This window comes from Crinia signifera, chromosome 7, assembly GCF_055691185.1.
Source record: "Crinia signifera chromosome 7, ASM5569118v1, whole genome shotgun sequence".
NCBI classification, from domain to species: domain Eukaryota; kingdom Metazoa; phylum Chordata; class Amphibia; order Anura; family Myobatrachidae; genus Crinia; species Crinia signifera.
Window position 1 is genome coordinate 158,665,929 of NC_139223.1, and position 24,540 is coordinate 158,690,468.

At 45.8% G+C, this 24,540-nt stretch overlaps 1 protein-coding gene across 5 annotated transcripts in view; it reads left to right on the plus strand.

Moving 5' to 3' along the window:
* Positions 1–23,945, plus strand: part of CDK15 (cyclin dependent kinase 15) — a 185,744-nt gene extending 161,799 nt beyond the window's left edge. For 3 of the 5 annotated variants that reach the window (XM_083154091.1, XM_083154090.1, XM_083154089.1), the window contains 3 exons: positions 14,536–14,675; positions 21,984–22,094; positions 23,660–23,945. In XM_083154091.1, the coding sequence (XP_083010217.1) occupies positions 14,536–14,675; positions 21,984–22,093 (250 nt within the window). In that variant the 3' untranslated portion in view covers position 22,094; positions 23,660–23,945. Of the gene's footprint in view, positions 1–14,535; positions 14,676–21,983; positions 22,095–23,659 lie in introns of those variants that run through there. The other 2 variants (XR_014450833.1, XR_014450834.1) reach the window with 2 other exon arrangements.
* Positions 23,946–24,540: the final 595 nt, after the last annotated feature.

Here is a 24,540-nt window from a genome sequence, read left to right on the forward strand (position 1 = left end):
ACACACACCACTATATTACATTACACCCCCATATATTACTGCAAGTGCACACACCACTACAGTATATTACATTACACACCCATATATTACTGCCAGTACATGCATCATTATATTACATTACACCCCCCCCCCCCCCCCATATTACTGCAAGTACACACACCACTACTGTATATTACATTACACACCCACCATATTACAGCCAGTACACACACCACTATATTACATTACACAACCCCATATTACTGCAAGTACACACACCACTATATTACATTACACCCCCATATATTACTGCAAGTACACACACCACTATATTACATTACACACCCATATAGTACTGCAAGTACACACACCATTATATTACATTACACACCCACCATTTTACAGCCAGTACATGCACCATTATATTACATTACACCCCCACCATATTACTGCAAGTACATGCACCACTATATTACATTACACACCCACCATATTACAGCCAGTACACGCACCATTATATTACATTACACACCCACCATATTACTGCAAGTACACGCACCACTATATTACATTACACCCCCACCATATTACTGCAAGTACACACACCACTATATTACTTTACACCCCCCATATTACTGCAAGTACACACACCACTATATTACATTACACCCCCACCATATTACTGCAAGTACACACACAACTATATTACATTACACCCCCACCATATTACTGCCAGTACACGCACCACTATATTACATTACACCCCCACCATATTACTGAAAGTACACGCACCATTATATTACATTACACCCCCACCATATTACTGCAAGTACACGCACCACTATATTACATTACACCCCCACCATATTACTGCCAGTACACGCACCACTATATTACATTACACCCCCACCATATTACTGCCAGTACACGCACCACTATATTACATTACACACCCATATATTACTGCAAGTACAAGCACCATTATATTACATTACACACCCATATATTACTGCAAGTACACACACCACTATATTACATTACACCCCCATATATTACTGCAAGTACACACACCACTATATTACATTACACCCCTCACCATATTACTGCAAGTATACACACCACTATATTACATTACACCCCCACCATATTACTCCAAGTACACACACCACTACAGTATATTACATTACACACCCATATATTACTGCCAGTACATGCGTCATTATATTACATTACACCCCCCCCCCCCCCAGGGACGTGCAGTCAGGGGAGGCAGAGCCTCCCCTGTCATAATGATGAAAATAATAAAAAGAAGATATTTATATATCTTCTTTTATTATTTTCATAATTTCTCCCTCTCCGGCTGCCTCCCACCCTCTTACACTGCTGCATGTGAGGGTGGGAGGCAGCGGGACAGGTTCCTCCCGCTGTTTACATTAAAACTCCGGGCAGCGTGGGGTGGGCAGGGGGGCAGGGTGCAGCAATGGGCTGTAAAAGCCCATTGAAAATGAATGGGGAAGCGTCACTTATACTGGTGCCGCAATGACAGGGGCACCAGTATAAACGCACGCCCGCAGATGTGATTGGGCCAGCAGATCCAGTGCTGGATCCGCTGTCCAATCACACATGCAGGACCCGTGAGAGGATGCAGCAGCGCGGGGCGCGGGCAGCGGGGAGTCCGGCGCCTGCTGGTAGACGGACTGCCGTTGACACTCACCGCCGTGGAGAGGACCGCCCGCCGTCACCGCCGTGGAGAGGACCGGCCGCCGTCACCGCCGAGAAGAGGACAGGTGAGTTCGCCAGGTGGAGGGAGGGCAGGTGGGGCGCGCATGTACCGGCGGGGGGGTGCAGAACAGTCCCTGACAGTGACGTGCGGTGAGGTCAGTGCCTCCCCAGGCAATGACCTCACCGCACGTCACTGCCCCCCCCCCATATTACTGCAAGTACATGCATCATTATATTACATTACATCCCCCATATTACAGCAAGTACATGCACCATTATATTACATTATACACATCCCCCCATATTACAGCCAATACACACACCATTATATTACATTATACACATCCCCCATATTACAGCAAGTACATGCACCATTATATTACATTATACACATCCCCCCATATTACATACAATACACACACCATTATATGACATTATACACATCCCCCCATATTACAGCCAATACACACACACCATTATATTACATTATACACATCCCCCCCATATTACATCCAATACACACACCATTATATTACATTATGCACATCCCCCATATTACAGCCAATACACACACCATTATATTACATTATACACATCCCCCCCCCATATTACATCCAATACACACACCATTATATTACATTATGCACATCCCCCATATTACAGCCAATACACACACCATTATATTACATGATGCACATCCCCCCATATTACAGCCAATACACACACCATTATATTACATTATACACATCCCCTCATATTACAGCCAATACACACACCATTATATTACATTATACACATCCCCCATATTACAGCCAATACACACACCATTATATTACATTATACACATCCCCCCATATTACAGCCAATACACACACCATTATATTACATTATACACATCCCCCCATATTACAGCCAATACACAAACCATTATATAACATTATACACATCCCCTCATATTACAGCCAATACACACACCATTATATTACATTATACACATCCCCCATATTACAGCCAATACACACACCATTATATTACATTATACACATCCCCCCATATTACAGCCAATACACACACCATTATATTACATTATACACATCCCCCATATTACAGCCAATACACACACCATTATATTACATTATACACATCCCCCCCATATTACAGCCAATACACACACCATTATATTACATTATGCACACCCCCTATATTACAGCCAATACACACACCATTATATTACATTATACACATCCCCCATATTACAGCCAATACACACACCATTATATTACATTATGCACATCCCCCCCATATTACAGCCAATACACACACCATTATATTACATTATACACATCCCCCCATATTACAGCCAATACACACACCATTATATTACATTATACACATCCCCCCCCATATTACAGCCAATACACACACCATTATATTACATTATACACCTCCCCCCATATTACAGCCAATACACACACCATTATATTACATTATACACATCCCCCCCCCATATTACAGCCAATACACACACCATTATATTACATTATGTACATCCCCCATATTACAGCCAATACACACACCATTATATTACATTATACACATCCCCCCATATTACAGCCAATACACACACCATTATATTACATTATACACATCCCCCCCATATTACAGCCAATACACACACCATTATATTACATTATACACATCCCCCCATATTACAGCCAATACACACACCATTATATTACATTATACACATCCCCCCCATATTACAGCCAATACACACACCATTATATTACATTATACACATCCCCCCATATTACAGCCAATACACAAACCATTATATAACATTATACACATCCCCTCATATTACAGCCAATACACACACCATTATATTACATTATACACATCCCCCATATTACAGCCAATACACACACCATTATATTACATTATGTACATCCCCCATATTACAGCCAATACACACACCATTATATTACATTATACACATCCCCCCCCATATTACAGCCAATACACACACCATTATATTACATTGTGCACATTCCCCATATTACAGCCAATACACACACCATTGTATTACATTATGCACATCCCCCCATATTACAGCCAATACACACACCATTATATGACATTATACACATCCCCCCCCCCATATTACAGCCAATACACACACCATTATATTACATTATACACATCCCCCATATTACAGCCAATACACACACCATTATATACATTATACACATCCCCCATATTACAGCCAATACACACACCATTATATACATTATACACATCCCCCATATTACAGCCAATACACACATCATTATATTACATTATACACATCCCCCCCATATTACAGCCAATACACATACCATTATATTACATTATACACATCCCCCATATTACATCCAATACACACACCATTATATTACATTATACACATCCCCCCCCATATTACAGCCAATACACACACCATTATATTACATTATGCACATCCCCCATATTACAGCCAATACACACACCATTATATTACATTATACACATCCCCCCATATTACAGCCAATACACACACCATTATATTACATTATACACATCCCCCATATTACATCCAATACACACACCATTATATTACATTATGCACATCCCCCATATTACAGCCAATACACACACCATTATATTACATTATGCACATCCCCCATATTACAGCCAATACACACACCATTATATTACATTATACACATCCCCCCATATTACAGCCAATACACACACCATTATATTACATTATACACATCCCCCATATTACATCCAATACACACACCATTATATTACATTATGCACATCCCCCATATTACAGCCAATACACACACCGGTACTTGTTTCCTAGCACGGCCACCCCGATTTACATCGGGGTGGTCGTGTCGGAAAAATCGGGTCGATCGCATCGCATGCGATTTGGTCGCATGCGATGCGATCGACGCGACCGACCGATTTTGGACCCGATTTTTTTTTGAATGAAATGTAAATCGGGTCCCTGGGACCCGATTTTACATTGGATTCAATGTAAAATATTCCCAACCCCCCCAAATTTAACGGCGTACACCCCACCCCACGATAGACGCCAACCCGAAGCGTGGCGAGCGCAGCGAGCCCGCGAGGGGCGGCGGTGCGCGTCCTCCGACCTTTTCATTCCCCTACTATCCACGTCGGTGTGGAGTTGAGAATAGAATAGTGTGGCGAGCGCAGCGAGCCACCGAGCCCGAAGCGTGGCGAGCGGACGCGTATACCTGTGAAGTTATGCGCGTCCCCTCGCGGGGCTCGCTGCGCTCGCCACGCTTCGGGCTCGCTGCGCTCGCCACACTATTCTATTCTCAACTCCACGCCGACGTGGATAGTAGGGGAATGAAAAGGTCGGAGGACGCGCACCGCCGCCCCTCGCGGGCTCGCTGCGCTCGCCACGCTTTGGGTTGGCGTCTATCGTGGGGTGACGACGGGGACATCTATAATGTGAAATGGGTCATATTGGCCCATTTCACATTTTTCACATTTTTTCACTATTTCAATGTTAAAAAATATTTTAACATTGAAGCCTATGGAAAAATCTGGGGCATCACGTCGGGACCATTGTTAATGGTCCCGACCGACGCGATGCCCCCGATATTTTACCTTTCCCGACACGATTTCAATGTTAAAATATTTTTTAACATTGAAGCCTATGGGGAAATCGGGGGCATCGCGTCGGTCGCGTCGGGACCATTGTTAACGGTCCCGACCGACGCGATGCCCCCGATATTTTGTCCTAGCCGGCCAAATGGACCTGATTTCAAAGGAAATCGGGTCCATCGTATGGATCGTGTACCTTAACTTAAAGGTACACGATCCATACGATTGTGGCCGTGCTAGGAAACAAGTACCCACACACCATTATATTACATTATGCACATCCCCCCATATTACATCCAATACACACACCATTATATTACATTATACACATCCCCCATATTACAGCCAATACACACACCATTATATTACATTATGCACATTCCCCCATATTACATCCAATACACACACCATTATATTACATTATACACATCCCCCCATATTACATCCAATACACACACCATTACACACCATATTACAGCCAATACACACACCATTATATTACATTATACACATCCCCCCCATATTACAGCCAATACACACACCATTATATTATATTATACACATCCCCAATATTACAGCCAATACACACACCATTATATTACATTACGCACATCCCCCATATTACAGCCAATACACACACCATTATATTACATTATACACATCCCCCATATTACAGCCAATACACACACCATTATATTACATTATGTACATCCCCCATATTACAGCCAATACACACACCATTATATTACATTATGCACATCCCCCCCATATTACATCCAATACACACACCATTATATTACATTATACACATCCCCCATATTACAGCCAATACACACACCATTATATTACATTATACACATCCCCCATATTACAGCCAATACACACACCATTATATTACATTATGCACATTCCCCCATATTACATCCAATACACACACCATTATATTACATTATACACATCCCCCATATTACATCCAATACACACACCATTATATTACATTATACACATCCCCCCCCATATTACAGCCAATACACACACCATTATATTACATTATGTACATCCCCCCATATTACAGCCAATACACACACCATTGTATTACATGATGCACCCCCCCCCATATTACAGCCAATACACACACCATTATATTACATTATACACATCCCCCATATTACATCCAATACACACACCATTATATTACATTATACACATCCCCCATATTACAGCCAATACACACACCATTATATTACATTATACACATCCCCCCCCCATATTACAGCCAATACACACACCATTATATTACATTATGCACATCCCCCATATTACAGCAAGTACATGCACCATTATATTACATTATACACATCCCCCCATATTACATCCAATACACACACCATTATATTACATTATGTACATCCCCCCATATTAGAGCCAATACACACACCATTATATTACATTATGTACATCCCCCCATATTACATCCAATACACACACCATTATATAACATTATGTACATCCCCCCATATTACATCCAATACACACACCATTATATAACATTATAAAAATTCCTCATATTACAGCCAATACACACACCATTATATTACATTATGCACATCCCCCATATTACAGCCAATACACACACCATTATATTACATTATACACATCCCCCCCATATTACAGCCAATACACACACCATTATATTACATTATACACATCCCCCCATATTACAGCCAATACACACACCATTATATTACATTATACACATCCCCCATATTACATCCAATACACACACCATTATATTACATTATACACATCCCCCCATATTACAGCCAATACACACACCATTATATTACATTATGCACATCCCCCCATATTACAGCCAATACACACACCATTATATTACATTATACATATCCCCCCATATTACATCCAATACACACACCATTATATTACATTATACACATCCCCCCATATTACAGCCAACACACACACCATTATATTACATTATACACATCCCCCCCCATATTACAGCCAATACACACACCATTATATTACATTATACACATCCCCCATATTACAGCCAATACACACACCAGTATATTACATTATACACATCCCCCCCATATTACAGCCAATACACACACCATTATATTACATTATACACATCCCCCGTATTACAGCCAATACACACACCATTATATTACATTATGTACATCCCCCATATTACAGCCAATACACACACCATTATATTACATTATACACATCCCCCATATTACAGCCAATACACACACCATTATATTACATTATGCACATCCCCCATATTTCAGCCAATACACATACCATTATATTACATTATACACATCCGCCATATTACATCCAATACACACACACCATTATATTACATGATGCACATCCCCCCATATTACAGCCAATACACACACCATTATATTACATTATACACATCCCCCCATATTACAGCCAATACACACACCATTATATTACATTATACACATCCCCCATATTACATCCAATACACACACCATTATATTACATGATGCACATCCCCCCCATATTACAGCCAATACACACACCATTATATTACATTATACACATCCCCCCCATATTACAGCCAATACACACACCATTATATTACATTATACACATCCCCCCCATATTACAGCCAATACACACACCATTATATTACATTATACACATCCCCCCCATATTACAGCCAATACACACACCATTATATTACATTATACACATCCCCCCATATTACAGCCAATACACACACCATTATATTACATTATACACATCCCCCCATATTTCATCCAATACACACACCATTATATAACATTATACACATTCCCCATATTACAGCCAATACACACACCATTATATTACATTATACACATCCCCCCATATTACAGCCAATACACACACCATTGTATTACATTATGCACATCCCCCCATATTACAGCCAATACACACACCATTATATGACATTATACACATCCCCCCCCCATATTACAGCCAATACACACACCATTGTATTACATTATGCACATCCCCCCCCATATTACAGCCAATACACACACCATTATATTATATTATACACATCCCCCCATATTACAGCCAATACACACACCATTGTATTACATTATGCACATCCCCCCCATATTACAGCCAATACACACACCATTATATTACATTATACACATCCCCCCATATTACAGCCAATACACACACCATTATATTACATTATGTACATCCCCCCCATATTACAGCCAATACACACACCATTATATTACATTATGCACATCCCCCATATTACAGAGAGTACACACACTATTATATTACATTATGCACATCCCCCATATTACAGAGAGTACACTCACTATTATATTATATGGTGGGCGGGGCCAACTTCAGGGAAGTAGCAGAGCCCTGGCTGCTTGCTCTGTGCCTTTGTGCCCAGCAGCTCGGCCACCGCTACCCACAACCCCCGTGGTGGCCGGCTGGGCATGTGCAGTCCGGAACTCTGGATTTTAATTGCGGGGTCCCACAAATCGGGAGGACAGAGCGGGGTTTGTGGGGTAGTGGGAGGCTCCTGTAAAAATCCGGAGCCTCCTGCTAAATAAGGGAGGGCAGGCAGGCCTGGCATGCAGTGCGCCGGCTGGTAGTTATATATCTGCTCATGATGTGCAGTGCACAGGCTGGTAGTTATATATCTGCTCATGATCTGCAGTGCGCAGGCTGGTAGTTATATATCTACTCATCATGTGCAGTGCGCAGGCTGGTAGTTATATATCTACTCATGATGTGCAGTGCGCAGGCTGGTAGTTATATATCTGCTCATGATGTGCAGTGCGCAGGCTGGTAGTTATATATCTGCTCATAGTGTGTGCAGTGCACAGGCTGGTAGTTATATATCTGCTCATAGTGTGTGCAGTGCGCAGGCTGGTAGTTATATATCTGCTCATAGTGTGTGCAGTGCTTAGTCTGGTAGTTATATATCTGCTCATAGTGTGTGCAGTGCACAGGCTGGTAGTTATATATCTGCTCATGATGTGCAGTGCACAGGCTGGTAGTTATATATCTGCTCATAGTGTGTGCAGTGCTTAGTCTGGTAGTTATATATCTGCTCATAGTGTGTGCAGTGTGCAGGCTGGTAGTTATATATCTGCTCATAGTGTGTGCAGTGCACAGGCTGGTAGTTATATATCTGCTCATAGTGTGTGCAGTGCACAGGCTGGTAGTTATATATCTGCTCATGATGTGCAGTGCACAGGCTGGTAGTTATATATCTTCTCATGATGTGCAGTGCACAGGCTGGTAGTTATATATCTTCTCATGATGTGCAGTGCACAGGCTGGTAGTTATATATCTGCTCATAGTGTGTGCAGTGTGCAGGCTGGTAGTTATATATCTGCTCATAGTGTGTGCAGTGCACAGGCTGGTAGTTATATATCTGCTCATAGTGTGTGCAGTGCACAGGCTGGTAGTTATATATCTGCTCATGATGTGCAGTGCACAGGCTGGTAGTTATATATCTTCTCATGATGTGCAGTGCACAGGCTGGTAGTTATATATCTTCTCATGATGTGCAGTGCACAGGCTGGTAGTTATATATCTTCTCATGATGTGCAGTGCACAGGCTGGTAGTTATATATCTGCTCATAGTGTGTGCAGTGCACAGGCTGGTAGTTATTTATTAATTTACAGTTTCTTATAAAGCGCAGCAGATTCTGTTACCGTTTCTGGTACTTGTTTCCTAGCACGATTTTCTACGCATGCGATTTTATAGGGTGTGCGATGCCATTGCATTAGCTATACAATAATATCATTGTATGACATACAATGATGATTTACGCCCCCCCCCCCCCCCCACTATCCATGCCACCCCGAAGCGTGGCGAGCGACGGCGGAACGCGTCCTCCGATGTTTTCATACCCCCACTCTCCACGTCGGATTTTATATAGTGTGGCGAACGCACCGAGCCTGAAGCGTGGCGAGCGCACGCGGATTACTTTACATGTATTACGTGTCCCCTCGCGGGGCACGCTGCGCTCGCCACTCTTTGGGCTTGGTGGCTTGCTGTGCTCGCCACACTATATAAAATCAACTGCACGCCGATGTGGATAGTGGGGATATGAAAACGTTGGAGAACACACTCCGTCGCCGCTTGCCACGCTTCGAGGTGGCGTGGATAGTTGGGTGGGGGGAGGGGGGTGCGTATGTATGATATACAATCATGTTATTGTATACCTAATGTAATGGCATCGCACACCCTATAAAATCGCATGCGATGCGATTCCCTGCGGCACACAGAGCAGTGAATAAATTACATTAAAGCATCGCATCGCACGGCACTAAAATGGCCCATGCGATGTGATGTGATTTCCCTATGCAGAATAGCCCACTAAGCAAATAGCTTAGTGGGCGCCGTGCTAGGAAACAAGTACCCAGTTTTCTATATAGCGCAGCAGATTCCGTTACAGTGTCTCATATAGCGCAGCAGATTCCGTTACAGTGTCTTATATAGTGCAGCAGGTTCCGTTACAGTGTCTCATATAGCGCAGCAGATTCCGTTACAGTGTCTTATATAGTGCAGCAGATTCCGTTACAGTGTCTTATATAGCGCAACAGATTCCGTTACAGTGTCTTATATAGTGCAGCAGATTCCGTTACAGTGTCTTATATAGTGCAGCAGATTCCGTTACAGTGTCTTATATAGCGCAGCAGGTTCCGTTACAGTGTCTCATATAGCGCAGCAGATTCCGTTACAGTGTCTTATATAGTGCAGCAGATTCCGTTACAGTGTCTTATATAGCGCAACAGATTCCGTTACAGTGTCTTATATAGTGCAGCAGATTCCGTTACAGTGTCTTATATAGTGCAGCAGATTCCGTTACAGTATCTTATATAGCGCAGCAGATTCCGTTACAGTGTCTTATATAGCGCAGCAGATTCCGTTACAGGGTCTTATATAGCGCAGCAGATTCCGTTACAGTGTCTTATATAGCGCAGCAGATTCCGTTACAGTGTCTTATATAGCGCAGAAGATTCCGTTACAGTGTCTTATATAGCGCAGAAGATTCCGTTACAGTGTCTTATATAGCGCAGCAGATTCCGTTACAGTGTCTTATATAGCGCAGCAGATTCCGTTACAGTGTCTTATATAGCGCAGCAGGTTCCGTTACAGTGTCTTATATAGCGCAGCAGTTTCCGTTACAGCGTCTTATATAGCGCAGCAGATTCCGTTACAGTGTCTTATATAGCGCAGAAGATTCCGTTAAAGCATCTTATATAGCGCAGCAGATTCCGTTACAGTGTCTTATATAGCGCAGCAGATTCCGTTACAGTGTCTTATATAGTGCAGCAGATTCCGTTACAGTGTCTTATATAGCGCAGAAGATTCCGTTAAAGCGTCTTATATAGCACAGCAGATTCCGTTACAGTGTCTTATATAGCGCAGCAGATTCCGTTACAGTGTCTTATATAGCGCAGCAGATTCCGTTACAGTGTCTTATATAGCGCAGCAGATTCCGTTAGTGTCTTATATAGCGCAGCAGATTCTGTTACAGCGTCTTATATAGCGCAGCAGATTCCACTGAGCTTTACAATTGTGGACAGTGATAGAACAAACTGGGTAACGACAGACTTGCATGTAATGTTTGTGTACATGTGATAGGGAATATAGAGTGTAAAGGTGCATATACACTGTACAATTTCTTTGACCAATTTTGTTGAAAGACATTTCCATTGAACCCAGTGTCCTGGACGAAAGATATTGATGAAAGATATTGACGAAAGGCAAAAGACGAAAGAGCAGCACTGGAGTGATGTGATCGATACACACTCTATAATGTGTGTGTATTCGTGATAGAGAATATAAGGGGAAATTTAATAGCATGAGAGATTCAGAAAGTGAGAGATTTGGTAAGAAATCTCCAGGTTTTTTAAAAGCGGCAATCATTTACACTGCAAACCAGTTTGATTTTGCAGTGTAAATGATTGCCGCTTTAAAATAAAACTGGAGATTGCTCACCAAATCTCTCACTTTCTGAATCTCTAATCCTATTAAATTTCACCCATATAATGTAAGCACCACTGGGGCAGGAGCTGATGTGATTGATACGCTCTATGTAAGTAAGGCCCGCCCACCAGCCATTTTGCTGATCATGATTGGCTGGTGGGTGGGGCCTAACTCCCAGTATGTGGGCGGAGCCACATATATAAACACAAGTCCCTATTGTGTCTACAGCATTAGTGGGGACCTGTAAAAGCAGAGAAAGCGGCATATGAGAGGGTTTTCTTTCCACAGGCAGCCCAAATGGATTCTACAGGAGAAGGGTACCAATCCGTTGTGTCAAGATTGTGTAGGTGAGTATAGTATGAGTGGGCTATGTGTGCAATAAACTTTTACTGTTCCTATGCGTGTGTATTTTTTCACTATTTGTACTGTTGTGGAACTACAAGTTCCATGGGGGAAGTTTAATGCCCCGCATGCTGGGACTGGTGGTTCTCCAAGTCCCTGCATGCGGTGCAGGATTGCTGGGACTTGTAGTTACACAACAATACACAATAGTTTATTCTACTTTTAACCATTTATCAGCCCCATGCCCACTGCCCAAGGGGCATCGGGGACAGCCCCGGGCTTCAGCTTAGGCTGGGGTCCCCCTGGAGGGGGGGGACCCCTTTATTGATTTTGTCCCTACTCCTCCAGGGTCCCTGCCTGGGCTGACCAGCCACAGGGCTGAATGCTTTGGCAGGGGGAACTTACATAATAAGTTTCCCCTGGCTGTGGCATAACCCTGTTGGCTGTTTGGGCCATGTGCTGGTTGCCAAAATACAGGGGACCCCTAGTCATTTTGTCCCTTGTATTTTGGGAACCAGGACCGGCCCTATTTTTTGAAACCAGGACTGATTCTTTTAGCCTGGGGCAAATTATGTTCAGGAGGGGGGACCCCACGCCGTTTAACAAAAAAAATAAAACGCACATTGTCTCCAAAATCACACGTAATCAAATTTGCACATTTTCATGACTAAAAATCGCACCATATCGCATTTTTTACCCCGAATTCAGAACTCATTAAATAGTCAAATTCTTCCAAAAAATGTCATTTTAAAAAAATGCGATAAGGTGCGATTTCAGAACCAAACTAAAAATCGCATCCCGTTAAATCTTATTTCTCTACTTAAGGATCTCTTTATTATCCACATTGGTGGTTCACCCCTCAGGTGCAAGGATCCTTGGGCTGCTGGGTGAGCTCACACTGGGGCATGCTACAGAGAACTGCCCATGTGAAAAGCAGACCTCCCTCAATATTTTCCTGCCACCTTCAGCAACTACCACTGGGACTTGTTGATGGTCATGTAATGCAGACCTCTTGGGGGAACTGCAACCTCCTTGAAGGAGTGCTCTAATGGTAAAAGTGGTATGTCGAGTATGAACACCAACTCCCCCTGAGCACAGCCGGTGAGCACTATGGTCTTGATGACATTTATTTGGAGAACATTCACTCACAGCCTGGTGCCATTGTAGAGTTAGGGCAGGTTGAGGTTCTCCAGAAACATCACTGGAACCACCACTTTGAGGAGAAGCTTGCGGGCTGGAAGGCAAGGTGGATTGAGGGTTTGGAGGAACGCCACACGTTGGTGGACAATATAATTTGAGTTTTACAGACTTGTACTTCAGTTCTGCCCCATGAATCCAGAGTTGTCCTTTAGTACAAAATCCTGAATTCATTTTTTAGGTATTTCTGTGGGAAACCTTTGTAAAATACAGGCCTAAAATATATTGAGGAATCCAAGAAAATAAATTTTACCCACTTAGGGGTTAATTTTCACCAAAATATCATGTGTATAGGTCCAGGGGTGTGGGCTGGGCATTGTCCAACAGTCAGGACATTTTAAGATTAAGTATTTTCCAGGTATTATTAGCAAGAATTAGCAGATTATACACAATAGACAATCCATCAGAGTACTGATGAGATACACAATTTCCAGTTATGTACAGTATGCTGGTGAGCAGACGAGGCAGGTGACATGGCAGTCACCCAGGATTATCTCTGGGTGTGGGAATATGGGAAGACTGATATTAGCTATTGGTTTGAGGTTCGGAGAACACTAATGGCAGGATGACTGATTTCTGTCTATATGTGTTTCCAGACTCAGCAGGACAATGGGGGCTGAAGACCTTGCGTATAAGATGCTGAAAGGCTGTCCACGGGACAGGATCACGGCTGAGGATGCCCTGCTCCATAAATTCTTCAGTACTTTGCCGTGTCAGCTGTACCAGCTACCTGATGGTATGTTCCATGTGCACCCACAAATGCATCATTTGTAATACTTTTTGGAGGGAGATTTTTGGTAGGAGGTGATTAAATGAAATTATATCTATATGTATAGGCACTGATACGAGCAACACATAATTACAGCCGGGGCCGCGCTCAGTGACAGGCTACAGCCGGGGCTGCGCTCAGTGACCGGCTACAGCCGGGGCCGCGCTCAGTGACCGGCTATGGCCGGGGCCGCTCTCAGTGACCGGCTACGGCCGGGGCCGCTCTCAGTGACAGGCTACGGCCGGGGCCGTGCTCAGTGACAGGCTACGGCCGGGGCTACGCTCAGTGACAGGCTACGGCCGGGGCTGAGCTCAGGGACAAGCTACGGTCAGGGCTTAGCTCAGTGGCAGGCTAAGGCCAGGGCCACGCTCAGTGACAGGCTACAGCAGGGGCCGCACTCAGTGACACGCTACAACCGGGGCCGCACTCAGTGACAGGCTACAGCCGAGGCCGCGCTTTGTTACAGCCGGGGCCACGTTCTGTGACAGGCCACAGCCAGGGCCGCGCTCAGTGACAGGCTACAGCCAGGGCTGCGCTCAGTGACAGCCCTTTATAGGTATATCAAGCAAGCGCATTATCGCTGGCGGGACCACGCACCCGGGCGATGGCGACGGACATGTGACGTCATCTCCCCGACGCCGGTCCCGGCTCCTGTGGGAATGCGTCACGTGACCGTACCTAAGCAACCACCTAACAAATACAAACATTTAAAAACAGACATTTAAAAAAATTATATTACTGGGGATGAGGAGGAGGACGATGATGATGATGAGGATACCACTCTACCAAGGTCAGAGGCACCTGAGGTACATGCTACGGAGGTAACAGACATACCGGCCTAATTGATACTATACGGCTTGTGCTCTTATCTGATGTAGATGAGCCGGCACCTGCAGCAAAACAAACTGATGTTTTTAAACAAAAAGTCATTATATCCCAGTTTCCACATTCTGATCATCTGATGGAAATCAGAACTGATCAATGGGAAGCTCTGGGGAAAAGTCCTCTATATCTAAGAGGCTATTTCTTATATCCTCTCCCACCTAAGGAGTGTAAGTTATGGGAGACACCCCCCACCCCCAGTTGGTTCCCATGTAAGCCAACTGGTTAAACTGTCGGTACTCCCTCTTACCACAGGGTCCTCCTTAAAGCCTTAAGTCCATCTTTACACTCACAGGGGCAATACAAAGACCCACTGTGGCTGTGTCCTGGGCTGCAAAAGCTATTATGCCATGGCTTCAAGTGCTGGAGGATGAGCTACCGTCTGACGATGCCAGACTATGTGTCTCTCATGTCAGACAGGCGGCATTGTATATTATGGAAGCTCTGTACGACGCTGGTGTATTGGCCACAAAGGACTCTGCCAATCCTGTACTGGTACGTCGTATCTTGTGGTTACGACCCTGGAAGACTGATTTAGAGTCTAAAAAACCTCTAGAAATGTTACCATTTAAAGGGGGGGGGGGACATATTGTTTGGGGAGGAGTTTAACAAAATTGTAGCTTCTCTGGCAGCTGCCAAGACCGTGTGTCTCCCATCAGCTCTCCCGCATCAACCTAAGGTTACAACTTTTCAGTCCTTTTGTCTCAGAGGCCAAAGCTTCCTTCGCACCTCCATTGCATCTAAGCCGGCCAAGTCCCAAACAGGCCTGGGCCACTAGACAGCCCCCAGCTAAGCCTGACAAACCTACAGCATGATGGGGGCAGGCCTCCCACAGGGGCACCCCAAAGAGGGAGGCCTACTTCTGCACATCACACAGCAATGGCTCACCACCACAGCGGATGCTTGGGCGAGAGAAGTCGTGTCTCAGGGATACTCGTATCATTCAAAAGGCACCCCCACAAAAGTTCCAACCCTCAAAAAGCGGAAAAGCTAAGGGAGTTACAATCTCACGTGATTGCACCGGTCCCACAACATCAAAGAGGGTTCAGATTTTATTTGACCCTGTTTCTAGTCCCGAAACCAAACTGGACTTACAGCATACCTCCCAACTTTTGAAGTTGGGAGGTCGGGACGCTCGCTCCCGAAAAAGGGGGCGTGGCCTCACGGGGTGACGCGAACTCCGGCCACGCCCCCGTTTTCGCCGCTCGTCGGCGCTGAATAGATGCTGTGCGCATGCGCACAGCGTCTATTCTCGGCAAGCTGGGGGGGCTCCCAACTGTCCCCCCCACCACGGGACAATGGCGGCCCCGGGCGGGACGCGGGAACGTCCCCGAATATCGGGACGTTCCCGCGGAAATCGTGACAGTTGGGAGGTATGCTTACAGACCTATTATAAACTTAAAGGCACCAAGCAAGTTTGTCAATGTGCCAAAATTCTGCATGGAGACTTTGCGGACAATAGTGTTGGCAATGGAGTCGGGGGACTATATGGTGTCTGTAGATATACGGCATGCTTATTTGCATATCCCTATTCTATCTTCACACCAGCAGTTTTGCCATCCTATATGAACCAGGAAATTGTTGTCACTGACTTCAACTCCGAGGATTTGTCTCTGTCTGAGCGTTCTTTAGATGTAGCTATGACTCTAACTACATACATTGACCGTACTGCTTCTATTCGGAAGTCAGAGGCATTATTTTGCTTTACGGTTTTCACAAAAAGGGGCTGGCCAGCGATATGATCGCTGGATACAATTGGTCATTCAGGAGGCCTACCAGCAAGCTGATCTTCCATTACCACCGTCTATTCATGCACATTCTACCAGGTCGGTGGGTCCCTCATGGGCGGCAAGCCAAGGGGCATCCGCTGAGCAATTGTGCAAGACCACAACATCGTCATCTATTCATACAGATGGGGCAGGTCCCATCTTTGCAGGGGATGGCGATGCCAGCCGCCATCCCCCGCCAGCGCCATCTCTGTAGCGAGTAGGGGACGCGCGCGAGAGGCTTCCTTCCGACTGCGCTTCCTTCCCCCGGGTCACTGCCGGCTTGTTGGCGGAGACCCGGGGTCCCCGCCGCCTGCCCGCACCCCCCCCTAACCCTGCATGCGGGGCAGGCTTGCTGGTAATCATAGTTCCACAGCAATACACAATAGTTTAACCTATTTTTTACACCAACATAAGCCCGGTGTCCAATGTCCAGGGGCACCGGGGACAGCCCCAGGCTTCAGTCTGGGCAGGTAAATTCTAGAGGGAGGGACCCTTTCATTGGGGGGAGGGTCATCACTTCCCCAGGATCCCTGCCCAGACTGACCGGTCAGGGGGTTAATGGTTTGGCCAGGGGGACTCCCCCCGGCTGTGGCATTACCATGCTGGTTGGTTGGGCTTGGTCCTGGTTCCCAAAATATGGGGGACTCCTACTCCTTTTGTTCCCCATATTTTGGGAAACAGTACCAGCCCTTGGGTCTGGTGCTGGTTTTAAAAAAAAACCCTACTTGTTTGGTTCTCTGATTTTTTTAAAACCAGGACTGGCTCTTTGAGCCTGGAGCTGGTTATGCCCATGGGGGAAGGGGGACCCCACGCCATTTTTTGTTATTATTTATTTATTTTGCAATTTTTTTTTAACACTGCAGTCTGCACGGATCTGACTGATCTATGCAGGCTGACGACTCATATTTGTATTTAGCGCCCAAATATTCAGCAGCTACTGTAAATACAAATACGAATCAGACAGAATACGATTGGCTGCGCCATCGGCCAAATACGAATCCGAAAATACGGCAGATTAGTAAATCTGCCTTATTTACTAATCATATTTCTGAAAAAATCCTCCCGTTTCGTCGTATTAAGAATCAGACTCAGTTGTATTCGTATTCTTAGTAAATTTCCCCCTGTATTATTTATATCTTTAGCTTCAAATTGTTTGCAGTTGCGCATAATTTAAATAGTCAGACAGGAATCACGCGCTGTGCAAAAATATCTGTCCCCAGAAGTCATCGCACGCAATGAGGAATTGGCGCCTTTTTTTTCTCAGTTGAAAAATAAAATGGAATTTATCTCCTGTAAATATTGAAGTGAGGCAGAGAAGCTGGTAATAATGAGCGTGCGTCCTGCTCCACCACAGTCACAGAACATGAATCTATAGTGACACTTTTATAGGGATAAAAGGATAGAATCTTATCCAGAGCTGCTGATGTGCAGGGGGGGGGGGGGGGCAGCGCAGCGGGAGGGAGTCTGACTTTCTCCTCTACATATAGGTTTTTTTTTACCATGCAGAGTTTAAATTATGCCTCATAAAAGGAGATTCGCAGACATGAGTTCTTTCAAACCCTCCTGGCTTCCTCCCAATTAAATAAGGTTTGTCAAAGCCATGGGGCTCTGCCACTCTATGAGAGGCAGACACACGAATCCTGCGGTGACATCTCCAGTCCCCAAGGGAACAGATGAAAGTACCTGTAACAGCATATAGGACAGAGACCGAGAGAGGATGGATATACAATATACACAGGGACATGTGGGAGAAGAGGGGGAGAGAGGATGGGTATATACACAGGGACATGTGGGAGAAGAGGGGAGAGGATGGGTATATACACAGGGACATGTGGGAGAAGAGGGGGAGAGAGGATGGATGTATACATAGGGACATGTGGGAGAAGAGGGGGAGAGAGGATGGATGTATACATAGGGACATGTGGGAGAAGAGGGGGAGAGAGGATGGATGTATACACAGGGACATGTGGGAGAAGAGGGGAGAGAGGATGGGTATATACACAGGGACATGTGGGAGAAGAGGGGGAGAGAGGATGGATGTATACACAGGGACATGTGGGAGAAGAGGGGGAGAGAGGATGGATGTATACACAGGGACATGTGGGAGAGGAGGGAGAGAGGATGGATGTATACACAGAGACATGTGGGAGAGGAGGGGGAGAGGATGGATATATACACAGGGACATGTGGGAGAGGAGAGGGAGAGAGGATGGATGTATACACAGGGACATGTGGGAGAGGAGAGGGAGAGAGGATGGATATATACACAGGGACATGTGGGAGAAGAGGGGGGAGAGAGGATGGATGTATACACAGGGACATGTGGGAAAGGAGAGGGAGAGAGGATGGATATATACACAGGGACATGTGGGAGAAGAGGGGAGAGAGGATGGTTGTATACAAAGGGACATGTGGGAGAAGGGGGGAGGGAGGATGGATATATACACAGGGACATGTGGGAGAGGAGAGGGAGAGAGGATGGATGTATACACAGGGACATGTGGGAGAAGGGGGGAGTGAGGATAGATGTATACACAGGGACATGTGGGAGAAGGGGGAGGGAGGATGGATGTATAAACAGGGACATGTGGGAGAAGAGGGGGAGAGAGGATGGATGTATACACAGGGACATGTGGGAGAAGAGGGGGAGAGAGGATGGATGTATACACAGGGACATGTGGGAGAGGAGAGGGAGAGAGGATGGATGTATACACAGGGACATGTGGGAGAAGAGGGGGAGAGAGGATGGATGTATACACAGGGACATGTGGGAGAAGAGGGGAGAGAGGATGGATGTATACACAGGGACATGTGGGAGAAGAGGGGGAGAGAGGATGGATGTATACACAGGGACATGTGGGAGAAGAGGGGGAGAGAGGATGGATGTATACACAGGGACATGTGGGAGAGGAGGGGGAGAGAGGATGGATGTATACACAGGGACATGTGGGAGAAGGGGGGGATGGATATATACACGGACATGTGGGAGAAGAGGGGGGAGGATGGATATATACACAGGGACATGTGGGAGAAGGGGGTGGATGGATATATACACAAACATGTGGGAGAAGAGGGGAGAGAGGATGGATATATACGCTTGTGAAAGCGTGTGAGAAATGGTGCCGAATTCTTGGGACACCGAGCCTTTAAAGTCTTGGCGTCTCGCAAGAATCCGACGCAAGATTACCGCGTTCAGCTGTGCTCGGGTTTCCGAAAAAAGCCAGAAACTCGCGAGCGTGGCTCACGGATGGCTCGGGGGCCTATGTTCGGAGCAGTTCGGATTCCGAGGAAAGAGGATAGAAGAGTAGATGAAGCGAGTGTGATGGACACAGGATAGAAGAGTAGATGAAGTGAATGTGAAGGACACAGAGGATAGAAGAGTAGGTGAAGCGAGTGTGATGGACACAGAGGATAGAAGAGTAGTGAAGCAAGTGTGAAGGACACAGAGGATAGAAGAGTACATGAAGCGAGTGTGATGGACACAGAGGATAGAAGAGTAGTGAAGCGAGTGTGAAGGACACAGAGGATAGAAGAGTAGTGAAGCGAGTGTGAAGAACACAGAGGATAGAAGAGTAGATGAAGCGAGTGTGATGGACACAGGATAGAAGAGTAGATGAAGTGAATGTGAAGGACACAGAGGATAGAAGAGTAGGTGAAGCGAGTGTGATGGACACAGAGGATAGAAGAGTAGTGAAGCAAGTGTGAAGGACACAGAGGATAGAAGAGTAGTGAAGCGAGTGTGAAGGACACAGGATAGAAGAGTAGTGAAGCGAGTGTGAAGGACACAGAGGATAGAAGAGTAGTGAAGCGAGTGTGAAGAACACAGAGGATAGAAGAGTAGATGAAGCGAGTGTGATGGACACAGAGGATAGAAGAGTAGATGAAGCAAGTGTGAAGGACACAGAGGATAGAAGTGTAGATGAAGCGAGTGTGAAGGACACAGGATAGAAGAGTAGATGAAGAGAGTGTGAAGGACACAGGATAGAAGAGTAGATGAAGCGAGTGTGAAGGACACAGAGGATAGAAGAGTAGATGAAGCGAGTGTGAAGGACACAGAGGATAGAAGAGTAGATGAAGCGAGTGTGAAGGACACAGAGGATAGAAGAGTAGATGAAGTGAGTGTGAAGGACACAGAGGATAGAAGTGTAGATGAAGCGAGTGTGAAGGACACAGGATAGAAGAGTAGATGAAGAGAGTGTGAAGGACACAGGATAGAAGAGTAGATGAAGCGAGTGTGATGGACACAGGATAGAAGAGTAGATGAAGCGAGTGTGAAGGACACAGAGGATAGAAGAGTAGATGAAGCGAGTGTGATGGAGACAGACTACAGAAGAGTAGATGAAACGAGTGTGAAGGACACAGAGGAGAAGAGTAGATGAAGCGAGTGTGATGGACACAGACGATAGAAGTGTAGATGAAGAGAGTGCATCCACAATGTGTTATAATATCATGTAATGCTGTAATCTTGTCTGACTTCGTCCTCTGTGACTGCTCCTTGGCCACTGATATACCACATTCTCATGGAAATTACATAGGCAATAAGTGGCTGCCTCTGCTCAGTAGGCAATTTATACTCAATAACTATAACCAAACAAAAACTGATTCTACATGTGTTGTCTTTCAGTGCGATCCATATTCACGACACCTGGGCTATGCCTTAAACCAGAAATCCGAGATCTCCTAATCCCTCATCAGAAAGTCTCCCTGCCGGCTGCATATCACAAGCCATGGTGAGGTAAGGACACGTGGTACAATGGTGCAGAGGTGTCCTGGGTGTATGTGGCTGACCTCCCCTCCTATATGCGTTGTTTGCTAGGCGGTAGGTGTATTCAGCACTCTGTGGCCCGCAGTGACATTAACGTTCCCTCACTGGACCCTGCCCACATGATAATTCCCCGCAGTGACATTAACGTTCCCTCACTGGACCCTGCCCACATGATAATTCCCCGCAGTGACATGGCATTCCCTCACTTGACCCTGCCCACATTGTAATACCCCGCAATGACATCGGCGTTCCCTCACTGGACCCTGCCCACATTGTAATACCCCGCAGTGACATTGGCGTTCCCTCACTGGACCCTGCCCACATTGTAATGCCCCGCAGTGACATTGGCGTTCCATCACTGGACCCTGCCCACATGGCAATGCCCCGCAGTGACCTTGGCGTTCCCCCACTGGACCCTGCCCACATGGTAATGCCCCGCAGTGACATTGGCGTTCCCTCACTGGACCCTGCCCACATGGTAATGCCCCGCAGTGACAATGGTGTTCCCTCACTGGACCCTGCACACATGGCAATGCCCCGCAGTGACATTGGCGTTCCCTCACTGGACCTTGCCCAGATGGTAATACCCCCCAGTGACAATGGCGTTTCCTCACTGAACCCTGCCCGCACTGTAATGCCCCGTAGTGACATTGGCGTTCCCTCACTAGAACCCGCCTGCATGGTAATGCCCCGAAGTGACATTGGCGTTCCCTCACTGGGCCCTGCCCACATGGTAATGCCCCGAAGTGACATTGGCGTTCCCTCACTAGAACCTGCCTGCATGGTAATGCCCCAAAGTGACATTGGCATTCTCTTACTGGACCCTGCCCACATGGCAATGCCCCGCAGTGACATTGGTGTTCCCTCACTGGAACCTGCCCACATGGAGATACCCCGCAGTGACAATGCCATTCCCTCACTGGACCCTGCCCACATGGTAATGCCCCGCAGTGACAATGCCATTCCCTCACTGGACCCTGCCCACATGGCAATGCCCCGCAGTGACAATGCCATTCCCTCACTGGACCCTGCCCACATGGCAATGCCCTGTTAGTGCCCAGCTGTAGATGCGATAGAGTTGCACTCATCATGCCTAATAGGAGAACGTATCTGCAGAGTAGGAGGGACTGTGCTGTATTTGGGACATTTCCAGCAGAATCGGATAAAGAAACCTTTATTGCTGTCTTCTATGAGCTTATTACGTTTCCGCAAACTCTGAGCGTTACTTCCATTCCCATGTTCCAGCATTTACATTAAGTGCAGTTTCTTTGTTTATTCTCCATCATGGGGACACGTTCACCCGGGAACTTTAGCAGATCACACTGGACTGCCTGCCAGGAAGTGAATGGCTGATTACCTTTTGCCCTTTTCTAGTAACTATGTAACCTTTAGGCTTTCTCTTGTTTTCCTTTCATTAGCCATATGGCAGTGTTATCAATGAGCTTCTCAGGAGTTATTTCCCACCCCAGCAAGCTGTGCATGCGTGACCCCTGAGCATGTTACATGTTACATATTTCTCTGTTTCCATCTTTCAGTGGTCTCAGCCCGATAGTACCTGCGGAATGTACCAGTGCTCGCTGCTTAACGCCCATCCCTGGCCGCAACCTCCTAAATAGAGACCCCATCTACAGACCAGTAGAACCCTGTGATGACTATACTGGTAACCAGAAGGACTAGATATGTGCTGCATTGTCCTACATGATGGCCTCCGCAGTCACATGCTCCATAGCGCTCTTCTGCAGTGATCCCAGGAGAGCTCGCCGCTCGCTGACTAACGGTCCTGCTGAGATCATACACAAATAAACTTCTCATTTCTCATGATGTATTTGTGTGTCAGGTTCTTTCAAAAGGATACGGTGACTGGGTCAACTCTAGGTTGACACTGTGCAAACGCTGAAACGCCAGGTATCCACCCCAACACACCCACACCCTGCCAATCAGGTGCTTGCAGCCTGTCTGAGCACATGTGCATTGTCCGCTGTACACAAACCATCGGACAATGGACGAATTTGGACCTGCATGAAGAGTTCTGGATCTGCCTCACAATACCCACAGGAATAGCGTCGTGCTACACACACACAATACCTACAGCAGTGATACACATACTGCCCACAGGAATAATTTGGGTCAGCTCACCAGCTGATCTAATCAGATACAATCCATTCAGCTACTACACCAGCTACCACTGAAGTCATAGGTTCTATCCCCACCATGTGTTATGTATACGGGGCAGTACGGATGGTGTAATGGTTACATTACTGCCTCACAGCACTGAGGTCATGGGTTCTATCCCCACCATGTGTTATATATACGGGGCAGTACGGACGGTGTAATGGTTACATTACCGCCTCACAGCGCTGAGGTCATGGGTTCTATCCCCACCATGTGTTAGGTATACGGGGCAGTACGGATGGTG